The sequence below is a fragment of the Antechinus flavipes genome, chromosome 6 (assembly GCF_016432865.1).
Source record: "Antechinus flavipes isolate AdamAnt ecotype Samford, QLD, Australia chromosome 6, AdamAnt_v2, whole genome shotgun sequence".
NCBI classification, from domain to species: Eukaryota; Metazoa; Chordata; class Mammalia; order Dasyuromorphia; family Dasyuridae; genus Antechinus; species Antechinus flavipes.
In genome coordinates this window covers 245,022,300-245,039,196 of record NC_067403.1, presented here as the reverse complement: position 1 = coordinate 245,039,196, position 16,897 = coordinate 245,022,300, and the positions used below count along the sequence as shown (strand labels likewise).

General features: G+C 33.0%; 1 protein-coding gene across 1 annotated transcript; it reads right to left on the bottom strand.

Annotated features, from left to right (window-relative positions):
- Positions 1-13,340: 13,340 nt before the first annotated feature.
- Positions 13,341-14,303, bottom strand: LOC127540327 (olfactory receptor 10AG1-like). Its single transcript, XM_051964970.1, has one exon. The coding sequence runs from the start codon at positions 14,262-14,264 to the stop codon at positions 13,341-13,343; it is 924 nt and encodes a 307-aa protein (XP_051820930.1). The 5' UTR covers positions 14,265-14,303.
- Positions 14,304-16,897: the final 2,594 nt, after the last annotated feature.

Sequence of the window (16,897 nt, the reverse complement as noted above, 5' to 3'; positions counted from 1 at the left end):
TTCAATTTATTTAAATCACAAAATAATAGTGAAAAAATAAGATAATTAAAGACAGGATGTTTTAAAGAATATCTATTATTATAAAATTGATGTATTCAATTATTTGAAAATCAACCAGCATCTTGTATAATAGAACAAACACAATCTTTTCATTAGAATCTATCTACCAAAGAAAGCTTTTGATGATTGATTACCCAGCACTCACTCTTCAGATCTTTGGAAAATATACAAGTTCATGAAAATATTTTTGAAATTATTAATGTATCCCACCTCCACAAACCATTAGGAGATCCTGAGTCCAACATGAGAATCCTCCATAACCCCACACATACCTCAATACAACCAGGGGAAGGGGCAGACTCAAGCTTCAAGAATCACTATATGATTTAGCAGCATTATTTTGTTTTGTTTTGTTTTGTTTTAATATTATATATATGTATATATATATACATCTTTAATATTAATATAATATACAATATAATAACAATATCTATGTCTCACCAGAAAAGTACAGTGATATTGAAATGATCTGTGGAATGATTCTTAAGAATGAAATTGATTTAAGCAGTTATCCTAAGAATTACATTTTAAAGGTTGTTGATAAGATACCTGGGCACATCGTGAATGTTTCATTTAGATCTGATAATCTTTTGAAATTTATCCAACACTAAGAAGACTATGACACAAGGTAATTCTCCCCTTCATAATATTAGCAGCATTGTTTAAAAAAAAAGAAAAGAAAAGAAATCCTCCACTTTTTAGACTATAAGTGCACAAACTTCAGCATGTTCCCCCAGGAAAATGGAGAAACAATCCACAGTCATATGCTCATGTCAGATACCACTACAAGGCCCACAATTTAGCATTGAGTAAGCTGTCAGACTCCTATTTTAGCACTACCAGCCACTGTCCTACCCCATCCCCTAAGTGCATCAACAGATAAGATGAGCTGGGATTTTGTAATGGGCTGAGGCTTGAGTTGATGCACTGAGGTCCCAAGCATGTGAGGCTAAAAAGTAATTGGACCATACTCTATTAATATATAAGCTTGGAAATGGAAAAAAAATGCAATTACAAAACAATTCAATTGACCAAATATAAAAGGACCTAAAAAAGGTAAATGATAAAAAGAAGTATATGAAAAAATAATACACTAAAATTAAAATTGAACAAATGAAAGTGAATGACTCCGTAAGACTTTAAGGATCAGTGAAAAAAACAAAAAAAAAATTAAAAATATGAGAAAATATGAAATACCTTCTAGGAAAAAGAACTAAACCTGGAAAATAGATCTAGGAGAAACAATTTAAGAAATATTTGAATTTCTGAAAGCCATGAGGAAAAAAAAAAAGAACCTAGACAGTATCTTAGAGGAAATCATAAAGGAAGACTGCTCTCATATTTTAGAATCAGAAGGTAAAATAGCCATTGAAAGACTTCACTAATCACCTCCTCAAAGAGCCTTCACAATGAAAACTCCAGGAATATTATGACTCAATTTTAGAACTATCAGATTAAGGGAAATCAGGCAGACAGAAATAATTCAAATACCAAGGAACCACAATTAGGATTACTAAGGACCTAGCAGCTTCTACCTTAAAAGATCAAAGCCTTGGAATCTAATATTACGAAAGGCAAAGGAACTTGGATTATAGACAAGAATAACCTATCCAGCTAAAATGAATATTATCTTTCAGGGAAGAAGATGTAAATTCAATTATATATGTGGATTTCATCTATTTCTGAAGAAAAGATGAGAACTGAACAAAAAAAATTGATCTTCATACACAGAACTCAAGAGAAGCATGAAAAGGTAAAAAAGAAAGAACTCTTGAAAATTATAATACTGTTATGGGTATACTTAGAGAGTATAAATATATATACAATACAGGAAAAATAAACTAGAGAAGGAAAGGGATTTGTACTAGAAAATAAAAAGGAAAAAGGAGTTAAAATAAAGCGAATTGCATCTCATGAAGACACAAAGAAGACCAATTATATTTAAGGGAAAGAAGGGAGGCAGATGAGCATATTAAGAATCTTACTTTCATTAGATTTGGCTCAGAGAGAAAATAAGGCATATTTGGTTTCACAGAGAACCACGTCTCACTTTATATGGAAGTGGGGATGGAAAGGAGGAAATAAAGGGGAATACAAATAGAAGGGAAAACAAAAATATATATATATTAAGGGAAAGATATAAAAAGGGGGGCTCTAGAGGGGAATGGTATTTGAGGGAGATGGCAAAATACTGAGGAGGATGGAAGAGGAAAAAGAAAGAATAAAATCATAACTTAGGGTAAATAAAATGGCAGGAAATACAGAGGTAGTTATTTTATTTTATTTTATTTTATTTATTTTATAATAACTTTGTATTGACAGAACCCATGCCAGGGTAATTTTTTTACAACATTATCCCTTGCACTCGCTTCTGTTCTGATATTTCCCCTCCCTCCTTCCATCCCCTCCCCTAATGGCAAGCAGTCCTATATATATATATCCTAGATACAATATATGTGTGCAGAACCGAACAGTTCTCTTGTTGCACAGGGAGAATTGGATTCAGAAGGTAAAAATAACCCGGGAAGAAAAACAAAAATGCGAATAGTTTACATTCATTTCCCAGTGTTCTTTCTTTGGGTGTAGCTGCTTCTGTCCATCATTTATCAATTGAAACTGTTAGGTCTCTTTGTCAAAGAAATCTACTTCCATCAGAATACATCTTCATACAGTATCATTATTGAAGTGTATAATGATCTCCTGATTCTGCTCATTTCACTTAGCATCAGTTCATGTAAGTCTCTCCAAGCCTCTCTGTATTCATCCTGCTGGTCATTTCTTACAGAACAATAATATTCCATAACATTCATATACCACAATTTACCCAGCCATTCTCCAGTTGATGGACATTCATTCAATTTCCAGTTTCTAGCCACTATCAACAGAGCTGCCACAAACATTTTGGCACATACAGATCCCTTTCCCTTCTTTAGTATCTCTTTGGGATATAAGCCCAGAAGTAACAATGCTGGATCAAAGAGTATGCACAGTTTGATAACTTTTTGGGCATAATTCCATATTGCTTTCCAGAACAGTTGGATTTGTTCACAACTCCATCAAAAATGCATCAGTGTCCCAGTTTTCCCGCATCCCGTCCAACATTCATCATTATTTTGTCCTGTCATCTTAGCCAATCAGACAGGTATATAGTATTTTCTCAGAGTTGTCTTAATTTGCATTTTTCTGATCAATAGGGATTTGGAACACTCTTTCATATGAGTGGTAATAGTTTCAATTTCATCATCTGAAAATTGTCTGTTCATATCCTTTGACCATTTATCAATTGGAGAATGGCTTGATTTCTTATAAATTAGAGTCAGTTCTTTATATATTTTGGAAAAGAGGCCTTTATCAAAACCTTTAACTATGAAGATGTTTTCCCAGTTTGTTGCTTCCCTTCTAATCTTGTTTGCATTAGTTTTGTTTGTACAAAGGATTTTAATTTGATATAATCAAAATTTTCTATTTTATGATCAGTAATGGTCTCTAGTTCATCTTTGGTCATGGATTTCTTTTTCCTCCACAAGTCATAGGATAGTTTATCCTATGTTCCTCTAATTTATTTATAATCTCGTTCTTTATGCCTAGATCATGGACCCATTTTGATTTTATCTTGGTATACGGTGTTAGTGTGGGTCCATACCTAATTTCTGCCATACTAATTTCCAGTTATCCTAGCAGTTTTTATCAAATAATGAATTCTTATCCCAAAAGTTAGGATCTTTGGGTTTGTCAAACACTAGATTGCTATAGTTGACTATTCTGTCTTGTGAACCTAACCTATTCCACTGATCCACTAATCTATTTCTTAGCCAATACCAAATGGTTTTGGTGACTGTGCTTTATAATATCGTTTTAGATCAGGTACAGCTAGGCCACCTTCATTTGATTTTTTTTTTCATTAATTCCCTTGAGATTCTTGATTTTTTATTGTTCCATATGAATTTTGGTTTTATTTTTTTCTAGACCATTAAAATATTTTCTTGGAAGTCTGATTGGTATAACACTAAATAAATAGATTAGTTTAGGGAGTATTGTCATCTTTATTATATTCACTCGGCCTATCCAAGAACACTTAATATTTTTCCAATTATTTAAGTCTGACTTTATTTGTGTGGAAAATTTTTGGTAATTTTGCTCACATAGTTCCTGACTTTCCTTTGGTTGATAGATTCCCAAATATTTTATGCTGTCTACAGTTATTTTGAATGGAATTTCTCTTTGTATCTCTTGCTGTTGGATTTTGTCGGTGCTATATAAAAATGCTGAGGATTTATGGGGATTCATTTTGTATCCTGCTATTTTGTTAAAGTTATGAATTATTTCTAATAGCTTTTTAGTAGAATCTCTGTGGTTCTCTAGGTATACCATCATATCATCTGCAAAGAGTGATAGTTTGGTTTCCTTTACTCTAATTCCTTTAATCTCTTTCTCAACTCTTATTGCAGAGGCTAGTGTTTCTAATACAATATTGAATAATAATGGTGATAGTGGGCAACCTTGTTTCACTCCAGATCTTACTGGGAAAGATTCCAGTTTTTCCCCATTGCATATGATGCTTACTGACGGTTTTAAATATATGCTCCTGACTATTTTAAGGAAAAGTCCATTTATTCCTATGCTCTCAAGTGTTTTTATTAGGAATGGATGTTGGATTTTATCAAATGATTTTTCTGCATTGATTGAGATGATCATATGGTTTTTGTTTGGTTGGTTATTGATATAGTTGATTATGCTAATAGTTTTCCTAATATTGAACCAACCCTGCATTCCTGGTACAAATCCTACTAGGTCATAGTGTATTATCCTGGGTATGATTTTCTGTAATCTTTTTGCTAATATTTTATTTAAGATTTTAGCATCAATATTCATTAGGGAGATTGATCTATAATTTTCTTTCTCTGTTTTCAGCCTACCTGGTTTAGGTATCAGTACCATGTCTGTGTCGTAAAAGGAGTTTGGTAGGACTTCCCTATTTTTTCAAATAGTTTATTTAGCATTGGAGTCAATTGTTCTTTAAATGTTTGGTAGATTTCACATGTAAATCCATCTGGTCCTGCATTTTTTTTTCCTTAGGTAGTTAGTTAATAGCTTGTTCTATTTCTTTTTCTGACATGGGACTGGTTAGGATATTTACTTCTTCCTCTGTTAGTTTGGGCAAGCTACATTTTTGGAGTTATTCGTCTATTTCATTTAAGTTGTTGAATTTATTGGCATAAAGTTGGGCAAAGTAACTCCTAATTATTGCTCTCATTTCCTGTTCGTTAGTGGCGAGTTCTCCCTTTTCATTTTTAAGACTAACAATCTGATTGTCCTCTTTCCTTTTTTACATCATATTTACTAAGGGTTTGTCTATTTTGTTGGTTTTTTCATAGAACCAACTCTTAGTTTTATTAATTAATTCAATTGTTTTTTTTTTTTTTTTTACTTTCAATTTTATTGATCTCTCCTTTTATTTTTAGAATTTCAAGTTTAGTATTTCACTGGGGGTTTTTAATTTGTTCCTTTTCTAGCATTTTTAGTTGCAAGCCCAGTTCATTGCCCTTTTCTTTCTCTATTTTATACAAATTGGCCTCTAGAGATATGAAAATTCCCTTTATTACTGCTTTGGCTGTATCCCATACATTTTGTTATGATGTCTCATTATTATCGTTTTCTTGGGTGAAGTTATTAATTATGTCTATGATTTGCTGTTTCACCCAATCATTCTTTAGTATAAGATTATTTAGTTTCCAATTATTTTTGTTGAATGTAATTTTCATTGCATCATGGTCTAAAAAAGATGCATTTACTATTTCTGCCTTACTGCATTTGAGTTTGAGCTTTTTATGTCCTAATATATGCTCAATTTTTGTATAGGTTCCATGAAGTGCTGAAAAGAATGTATACTCCTTTCTGTCTCCATTATGTTTTCTCCAGAGATCTATCATATCTAATTTTTCTAGTATTCTATTTATCTCTTTGACTGCTTTCTTATTTATTTGGTGGTTTGATTTATCTAATTCTGAGAGCGCAAGGTTAAGATCTCCCACTATCGTAGTTTTGCTGTCTATTTATTCTTGCAACTCTCTTAATTTCTCTTTTAAGAATTTAGATCTTACACCACTTGGTGCATATATGTTTAATATTGATATTGCTTCATTATTTATGCTACCCTTTAGCAAGATATAGTGCCCTTCCTTATCTCTTTTAATTAGATCAATTTTTGCTTTAGCTTGATCTGAGATGAGGATGGTTACCCCTGTTTTTTTTTTTTTTCACTTCACCTGAAGCATAGTAGATTTTACTCCAGTCTTTTACCTTTACTCTGCCTGTATTTCCCTGCTTCAGGTGTATTTCCTGTAAACAACATAATGTAGGATTCTGGCTTTTAATCCATTCTGCTAACTGCTTCCTCTTTATGGGGGAGTTTACCCCATTCACATTTATGGTCAAAATTACCAATTCTATATTACTTGCCATCTTGTTAACCCCACTTTATGCTTTTCTCCCTTCTTTCCCCCTTCCCTCCCTTCCCAGTATTAAGCTTGTAAGCAGCACTTGCTTCTCACAGCCCTCCCTTTTTAGTATCTCTCCCCCTGCCTTAAAGTTCCTCCCTCTATCTTACCCCTTTCCCTCACAATTTCCGTATTCCCTTCTGCTTAGCTTATTCCTTCCCTTTTCACTTTTCCTTCTCACTTTTCATTGAGGTGGGAGAAGTTTCACCATAAATTGAATATGTCTAAATTTTTTCTCTTAAAGGCAATTCTGATGGCAGTAAGATATCCACTATATTCATCCCCCTCCATTCTTTCTCTCAGATATAATAAGTTTCCTTTGCCTCTTCATGAGATATAGTACCCCCACTTTACCCTTTTTCTGGTACAATGTCCTTTCCACATCTAGTTTCTAGAACAAGGTATACATGTATTCTGTATACATCTTTATAGCAAAAACATAGTTCCCAAGATTTATTTTTACCTTTTTAGGCTTCTCTTGAGTTCTATATTTGTAGATCAAATTTTTTGTTAAGTTCTGGTTTTTTCATCAAAAATAGGTGAAATTCACTTATTTCGTTGAATGTCCATCTTCTTCCCTAGAAAAAGATGCTCATTCTGTCTAGGTAAGTTATTTTTGGTCTCATACCAAATTCCTTAGCCTTTCGGAATACCATATTCCAGGCCCTTCGATCCTTTAATGTGGATGCTGCTAGATCCTGGGTGATCCTTATTGTGGCTCCTCAATACTTGAATTGGGTTTTTCTAGCCACTTGCAGTATTTTTTCCTCCATTTGAGGGTTCTGGCATTTGGCCACTATATTTCTTGGTGTTTCGATTTTAGGATCCCCTTCAGTAGGTGATCGATGAAGTCTTTCAATGTCTATTTTATCCTCTGTTTCTATGACTTCTGGGCAGTTCTCTTTGAAAATTTCCTGGAAAAGAGTGTTCAGGCTCTTTTTTTCATCATACATTTCTGCGAGTCCAATAATTCTCAGATTGTCTCTCTTGGATCTATTTTCCAGGTCTGTTGTTTTCCCAAGATGGTATTTCACATTCTTTTCCATTATTTGATTTTTCTGGTTTTGCTTGACTGATTCTTCATGTCTCCTTGAGTCATTCAATTCTATTTGTTCGATTCTGATTTTCAATGAAGTATTTTCTTCACTCACTTTTTAAATATCTTTTTCTAATTGTCCAATTGAGTTCTTTTGTTCTATGGATTTTTTTTCCATTTCGCCAATTTTATTTTTTAGAGAGCTGTTTTCTGTTTCCAGTTCACTAATCCTATTTTTCAAGGATTTTATTTTATTTTATCAATCCAGTCTGCTATCTGCTTCCATTTTAGGGGAGAATTCATCACATTCATCACAATAAAACTCTCTCTTTAAGTGAGTGGGATGACTTCTCCAGCCTCTTTTGCCAAGCCTCCCTCTCCTTTTCCCATTTTTCTTCTAGCTCCCTTGTGAGAGCCCTTTTAATTTCTTCTATGAGGTTCATCTGTGCTGAGGAACAGATGATCTCCTCTTTTGCAGATTTACCTGAAGATAATCTGTTTTTAGTCTCCTCAGAGTTTAGAGTCTGCTCTCTATCCATATAGAATCTGTCAAAGGTTAAGGTCCTTTTCAATTTTTTGCTCATTTTGTCAGAGAAGAATCAAAAACAAACTAGCAAAGAAAAAAAAGAAAAAAAAAAAACCTAAATGGAGTCTGCTTTTTTGGGGGGAGGGGCTGGGTCATGTTACCAAGCTTCCTGTACAGACTGCAGGGGCAGCAGTGAGGCACGAGCAGGACTGTTCTGCTACTGCACTCTGAGACTCCCATAGTGTGCTGACACACTGTGGAGGGAGGGATGGCCAGGTCCCGAGAGACTCCAGCTGTTTGGGGTTGTATTCTTCACCCCGGGTGTTTTTAGCTTCTCTGCTGGGCTACTGACTTGCTGCCAGGGCAAAGGATCCAATCCTGTAGCAAAGCTCCCCTCACAGAAACGGCTGAGATCACACCCCATCCCACTCCGGTCTGCTCAGCTTTGAGCTGCCTGCCTGGCTCTCGCTGCTGTTACCTGCCCTCAGCCTGCAGCCGATCTAAAACCGTCCTTGCCCTCGAGCAAAAACAGACTTTTGCTGGCGAATTTCAAGTATGTCTTCTCTTGGTAACTATTTGTGTTGTTTTTTTTTTTTTTTAATCAGTCAAGCATTAATTCAGAGGCTTGTGATGAAATGGATTCTGAGAGAAAAACGCGGAGCTCACACAGCCATGTGCCTCCTCTCTGCCATCTTGGCTGGAAGAGAGAGGTAGTTATTTTAACTGTGAATGTGAATGTGATGAATTCTCCCCTAAAATGGAAGCAGATAGCAGACTGGATTGATAGCCAGAATTCTACAATATATTGTTTACAAGAAATCCATTTACAATGGGATTAACAATAATAGGAAAACTGGAACACTAATAAATTGTTGATGGAACTGTGAACAATCCAGCCATTTTGGAGAGCAATTTGGAACTATGTTAAAAAAAAAGTTCTCAAACTGTGCATACCATTTGATACAGCAGTGTTGCTATTGGGCCTACAACCCAAACAGATCTTAAAGGCCACACATGACAAAATATTTATGGAGGTCCTTTTCATGGTGTCAAGAAACTGGAAACTGAGTTGATGCCCATCAATGGGAAAATGACTGAATAAATTATGTTATATGAATGTTATGGGGTATTATTGTTCTATAAGAAATGATCAACAAGATGATTTCAGAGAGGTCTGGAGAGACTTACATGAACTGATGCTAAGTGAAATGAGCAGAACCAGGAGATCATTGGACACAGCAACATCAATATTGCACAATGATTAATTATGATGAACGTAACCCTTTCCAAGAATGAGATGACTGATGCTAGTTCCAATGATCTTGTGATAAAAAGAGCCATGTAGACCCAGAGAGAGGACTGTGAGAACTGAATCTGATCACAATGTAGCATTCTCACTCTTTTTATTGTTGTTTGCATGCATTTTTGTTTTTTTTATCTTATTTAATTTCTTTATTGATTTGATTTTTCTTGTGCAGCAAGGGAATTGTATAAATAAGTTTATACATATTGGATTTAACATATATTTTAACATGTTAAACATATATTGGATCACTTGCCATTTAGGGGAGAGAGTGGGGGAAAGGAGATGAAAATCTGAAACACAAGGATATTCAAGGGTCAATATTGCCAAATTATCCATACATATCTTTTGAAAATAAAAAGCTTGAAAAATTAAAAAAAAAATTGCATCAATATTCATTAGGGAAATTCTTCTATAATTTTCTTTCTCTGTGTTGACTCTACCTGATTTAGGTATCAGAACCATATTTGTGTCAAAAAAGGGAATTTGATTGCACTTCTTTCTTTATTTTTCCAAATATTTTGCAGAGAATTGAAGTTAAGTATTCTTTCAAAATTTGGGAGAATTCTCTTGTAAATCCATATGGCCATGAAGATTTTTTCTTATTCAGTTTATTAATAGGTTGTTCAATTTCATTTTTTAGTGGTGCTATTTAATTATTTTATTTCCTCCTCTGTTAATTTGGATAATCTACATTTTCTGAGCATTCATCTATTTTATTTAAATTATAAGATTTATTGGCATACAGTTGAGCATAATATCTCCTAATTATTGTTCTAATTTAATCTTTAATAGTGGAAAGTTCACCTTTTCATTTTTCATACTAACAATTTCCTTTTCTTTTTTTTTCTAACTAAAAGTTTATCTATTTGGCTTGCTCCTTTATAAAATCAACACATAGTTTCCCTTATTGATTCAATAGTTTTTGTATTTTCAATTGTATTTATCTCCCCTTTCATTTAATGAATTTCATATTGTTATTTAATTGGAGGGTTAATTTTTTTCTAGCTTTTTCATTTGTATATCCAATTCATTGATCTTCTCTTTCTCTATTTTATTCAAGTAAGCATCTAGAAACACAAAATTTCTCTTAAGAACTACTTTGATTGTATCCCCAAAATTTGATTTGTTTTCTCATTGTTGTCATTCTCTTTTCTATGACTTTTTAAATTATATAATTTTAGTACATTTTTGTCTCACTTAATTTAATCCCACCTGAATGCAGCAGAAAGGAGTAGATATTTTTCAAAATGATTCAACATGATTAGAAGACTTGAATGAATTCCTTCCCTTCCAGGTTTCCTGTTTGAGTTACTAATATACTACTCAACACTGCCATCTGATGTCACCAAGAACTCCTATTCCTTAGGAATAATTCCTAATTTACTCTTAGAATTTATGAACTTTTCTTAATGTTCTGCAGCTGAATTCTTTTTTATACATATACATTTCTGTATCTATGAATCATTTTTTTTTTATGTACACACACAAACACATATACAAACACAAAAACTTCCCTACTCCCATCCCACACCCCTTATGTATATACACAAATCTTCATCATTAGTTGAATCCATTAAAATGTTCTTTAGTATGAAGTTAAACTTTGACATATGCATATACTGGCACAATTGTTAAGTGTCCTAAGGAGGTTAACATTCAGGGATTTCACCACCTTTCCAGTAACCTATTCTTTTGCTTCCTTAGGGATTATTATCTACTACCTCATTCGTCTTAATTTTTAAAGTGGAAACAGACTATGATTCCTGCCCTTCTGCATTCTCTAGAATAGTTTTTAATGATTTTTATCAAATTTTAATGACAGCGGTCTTTTGGCTCAAAGTCCAGTCTTCTAAACATCACCTAATAAACCAGTGTTACATAGTCGAAAATCTAGGGATCTGAGCCCAAGGAGCTTATGGCAACTCTAGCTTTCTTCATTTCTAACTATAAATGAAAGAACACTACACTATATTTCTCTTAATCTGTTTCCCCATGACTTGATGGATAATGTTTAAATTATTTGAATCATAGTGTTATTGTGGAAAAATAAATTACAAAGGGTAAGATGTTTTAATCATATTTATTTTATAATATCGACCTATTGAATTATTTGAAAATCAAGCAGTTCTTTGTATCTTGAAATAAACAAAACCCAACAAACAAAAAACACACACAAAAATAAAACAAGCATAATGAAAGTATTCACAGGTCTCTCCAGGAAAGAAATCCCAGAAAAAGACACCAAGAAACATTTCAGTCAAATTTCACAACTATGAAGTCAAGGTAAGACATAGTATGGGATGCCAGATGGAAGCAATGTATACATTGGGAAATCCCAATCATCATTTACTTTGCAGCTGCATCATTTAAGGATTGGAGAAGATCCAATATTACATCCAATATTAGAAGATCCAAAAAAACAATGGAACTCAAGATACAACCAAGGATCACCTCCTGGTAAAATTAAGCATAAATCTTCATAGGAAAAAAATGCTCATTCAAGGAAAGAGAAGAATTTCAATCTTTCAAAAGGAGCAGACTAGAAGTACACAAAGCATTTGATCATCGATATCGATACTCAAAAAATGTCTAAAAAGGAAATTAAAAATGTAAATGAAAACAGCAGATTCCTTGCAGTTGCAATGTTTACATCCCATTGGAAGAAACACTTATAATTCTTAAAATTATACCAGTAATAGTATAACTTGAAGTAGCAAATACATACATACATATATATATATATACACTATAGGTATAAGGTGAATTTAAGGATATAACATAAAGTATAAACAAAGGATAAAGAAAAGAAGTAAACTAGATACAAAAGGAAAAAAAAAGAATTATAATGGGGTAAATTATGTCACATGAAGAGGCATGAAAAATCTAATTAGGATTTAAGAAAAGAGAAGTTGGACAATGTGCATCAAAGGAATCTATGCAAAATAAGAAATGAGTGCAAAATGAATCGGTATGGGACCAAAGTAGAAATAATATACACAGTCAGTTGCATATAAAAAAATCTACCTTATCCTACCTTACCTTACCTTATCTGTCTCTGTCTCTCTGTGTCTCCCTTTGTACTGTCTCTATCTCTCCATCTCTCTGTCTCTCCTTCTCTCTGTCTCTCTTTCTCTCTCTCTGTGTCTCTATCTCTGTCTCTGTCTGTTTGTCTGTCTCTGTGTATGTGTATCTTGGTCTGTCTGTATCTATCTCTATCTTTTTCTCTCTGTCTCTGTCCCTGTCTTTTTCTATCTCTTTCTTTTTGTCTCTTTCTGTGTCTTTCTCTATGTATCTGACTCTCTCTGTCTCTCTGTCTGTCTCTCTGTGTCTGTCTCTCTGTCTCTCACTGTTTATCTCTCCCCCCTCCTTTATTTTCCTAAACAGTAGCTCTGCTTGGATGTAACTCCCACCTCTAATAAATCCTTGGTGCCCAGTCTACCTTTCCAACCCAGATGCAGCTTCTTTTTTACATTTTCTTCCTCCTTCAATATTAACCACCTTGAAGGCAGGGATTGTCCCCAGCACTCAGGACAATCCTTGGCACACAGTAAGCATTTGAAATGTTACTTGAATTGAACATGCACACATACATACATGGTTAAATTTAATAAGCAAATTTTAAGTAAAAGGATAATTTTGAAAAAAAAATAGCACAATAGGATAAAATGGAAGATTGCAGTAAATGTTTCTGTTGAGAATAGTCATCATGTGAGATAAAGGACAGTTTCATCAACCTACTTCAAGTCTAATAAAATAGAAATTGTAAGCATATATGGATATCTTCAAATATAATCTCTTCTACTTTTTTCAGTATGTTGCAGATGTCTTTTGAAACAAGAAAATCTATTTCTTATGACCCATGGAACAAATAGATAGGATTTTTTTTAGTTATAAACATTTGATTCATCAATAACATCATTTTGGAATGATGTTTTTCAATGCAGCAATTACATCCTTATTCCTCATGCTATATATCATGGGGTTTAATGCTGGTGTCACAATAGTATAGAAAAGGGAATAGAATTTGTCAGATTTGGCTGAATGACTGGATTTGGGATGTAAATACACAATACAACCAGACCCATAGAATAAACCTACAACCATGAGATGAGAAGAGCAAGTAGAGAAAGCTTTGGATTTCCCTGAGGTTGATGGCAGCTTCAGGACAGTGACAATGATTTTGCCATAAGACATAAGTATCAACAGAAAGGGCATCATGACAAAAAAGAGAGCACTCATATGGAGAGAAAGCTCTTTATGATATGTGTCCCCACATGCAATTTCTAGTAGTGGTGGAGCATCACAGAAAATATGGTTCAGTTGTTTAGAACCACAAAAGTTCAGAGAGAAAATCTGGCATATTAGTCCTATTTGGGCTGGCATCCCAGTGACCCAGGAGGCAATCACCAATTGGACACATACCTTGTGATTCATGATGAGAGGATAGTAAAGAGGCTTACAGATGGCTACATATCTGTCATAAGCCATCACAGCCAGGAGTAAGCACTCTGCTACTCCTAGAATATAAAGGGAGCAAGTTTGTATAGCACAGGACAGGAATGGGATGTTTCCCTTCTGAGTCCAAATATCTCTTAGCATTCTAGGGAGAGTGACTGATGTGTAACATATTTCCAAGAAGGAAAAATTTCCAAGGAAAAAGTACATGGGGGTTTGAAGAGTAGGATTCATCTTAGTGATGACAATGAGAAGTCCATTTCCTATAAGTATACTCATATAGGTCACTAATAAAATTCCAAATAGAAAACCTCGGAGGTTGGGAAGGTCAGAAAATCCCAGGAGAATGAATTCCACCACAAATGTAAAATTGCTTCTTTCCATTTTGTCAGTTTCTTCTGACTATGGAACTATTGAATTCAGGACCAACCCATTAACTTCTTTCCATAGGTCTACTTTTTGCCTTAGAAAAATAAAATTGGGAGAAGAACAGAGGGTGATCATTAAAGTGTATCCTACGTCACTCATAATTTTATAATCACTCCATAATTTTATAATTTTTGTTTAATCTTCCCTGCTGTAGCAAACAGTTAATGTTCTACACTTCAATGTCATTTCTAACTGTTAACATACTTTAAGCTCTATCATAAAGTCAAAATCAACCAATGAATTTTGTTTGAGTATTCACTACTTGTCAGAGATTTTATAAATATATATGCCAATTTTTTCTTGAATATTTGGATTAAAAATGAGTTTAAGAAATCTCATCTAGTAAAACATTTAAAATCATTATGAATCTAATAATCAGCAACATCATTGCAAAGATAACATTTTTCTTTTTAAATGCAATTCTCTTTTGATACTAGAAGCAATAAATGCTGTAGAAGGTATGAATAAAAGAAATTAAATATATTAATATTTTCTCCAAATAATACTGGTCTTACATGCTTTGTTCTATTATTCCCTTTAAACTTTAATTGTGACTTTCTTCCTATATGGAGAATTTTGACTAATCATCTTTCATCAGAATCTCCTCATTGCTCAAGTCTTGTCTCAGTTTCACACATTCCTATCTGTGGCATTTCCTGATTACTTTGGCTAACAAACTTCCTCCCGTTCTTGACTTACTAAATAATGAAAATATATCATACATTTGCTAAGTAGAATATATAATTGAGAGTAATAGAAAATACATACATTCTCACATTTTTCCATATATTAATTCCATGTCTTTCTTAAGATTCTAAGTCTTTTGACTCAGAGTCTTCATTTGTATATCTCAATATTTCTTGATCATAAGAGGTGATTAATGAATGTGCATTTAATCACAATATTATATAGCTTCTTAATCTCAACTATGTCATTTACTAGCATTTAATTCATTGTTTTCTCCTCATTTCAGATTTTAGTGTGAACTCTTGGTCTCTTCATTCCTAATGCAATATCTACTTAACAGTGTATTAAATATAAAATTAAACACAAATATGTGATGTATACATAAATGTATATACACACTTACGTTTTCATATATTTATATATATATATATATATGGCACACATATACATATATGTGGACATATATACATACTTATATTTTAATATATTGCTATGTGTATACATGGCATACACATACATATATGTACATAGACATACATACACATATTACTGTATTGAATTATATTGATTTTTAACTTGAGCTTAAAAACGAGCTTTGTGAATCTACTCTATGTAGGAAATTAGTAAAATCACAGAATAGTAGTACTATATGTATGAAGGAATGGACAAGTATAGAAGGCTGATATTTCTTAAAACATAAAACATTAAGACAGGAGAATTATGGTGGTGGAGGATCAAAAAAGTTATCAATTGTACACATATGTCTTATATTAGATATCTTATATATGAACTCAAAATAAAAATACTGTTACATGTATTTATATACAATGGGAAAAAGTATTATTTTTAAATTAACATTAAATATTTAAAATAAACTTAAGAAATTATTAAATAAGGTTGCTGCATGCTGTTTTCTCTTCAACTATTTTCATTGTTACAAGAGATATAGGAGAATTATCTCCTATTGTAGGATAATTATCTATAATAGATAATTATGGTTTATCAAAAAAAAAATAATGGAGCTACCCATAAATAAGAAAAAGACAAGGAAATGAACTACAGAAAAAGCACTCTGAAGTTATGTAGCTGTCCATGGAGTATATTTGTCTATTTTGCTTTTGCTTTTGTTTCATTTTTTGTGTTTTACAAAGATAGGTCAGAGCCTATTGTGGGGGATTGAATTCATTCTTTGAACATTTTTTCCCCTTAATTTGGAAGCCCTGAATATTATTGTGTATTTAAAACCTTTCAGGAGACTTCTAAATGAGAGGGTCTATAAGCTTCTTCATAATCAGAAAATTTGGAGGTAAACAAGCAAAAGAGTTCACACTTACCTTTATTAGATGAGATTAAACCATATTCCATTATTTGTTTTAATTTATATATTGAAAATAATTTTAGAAATTAATAACTAGCAAAAATAAATTTCTTTAATGTTTGGGATACTTTTTTCTTATATTATTACATCTTATCTTCGCACCAGCTGTCTTATATAGGTATCACAGGTATTTTCATTGAGATATTAGACTATGACTTAATCTATCTGAATAATTTGACTAAGACTCAGATGAAGGTTCTGAAGACCTTTCCATTAAGCTATTGTTTGGCACCTTTAAGCATTTCATCTACTACCATATTCCACCTAAATTTGAAAGAGAAGCCAAACTGCTTGTAAAAATCATCATTTAAACCAAATCACCACACTGCCTTAAGTAGAAATGATTCTTGCTCTGCTATTTGCTCTGGGGAGAACTTTCCCAAAATTCAAAGGCCATTTTAATGAGAGTGGTCTTCTGGCTCAATGTTCGGCTTTCTAAACATCTTCCAAACATTATTTAATGAGGTAATTTTGTACAGTGTAAAAACCTGGGGTTTTGAGCCATGGGAATTTATGAAATGCT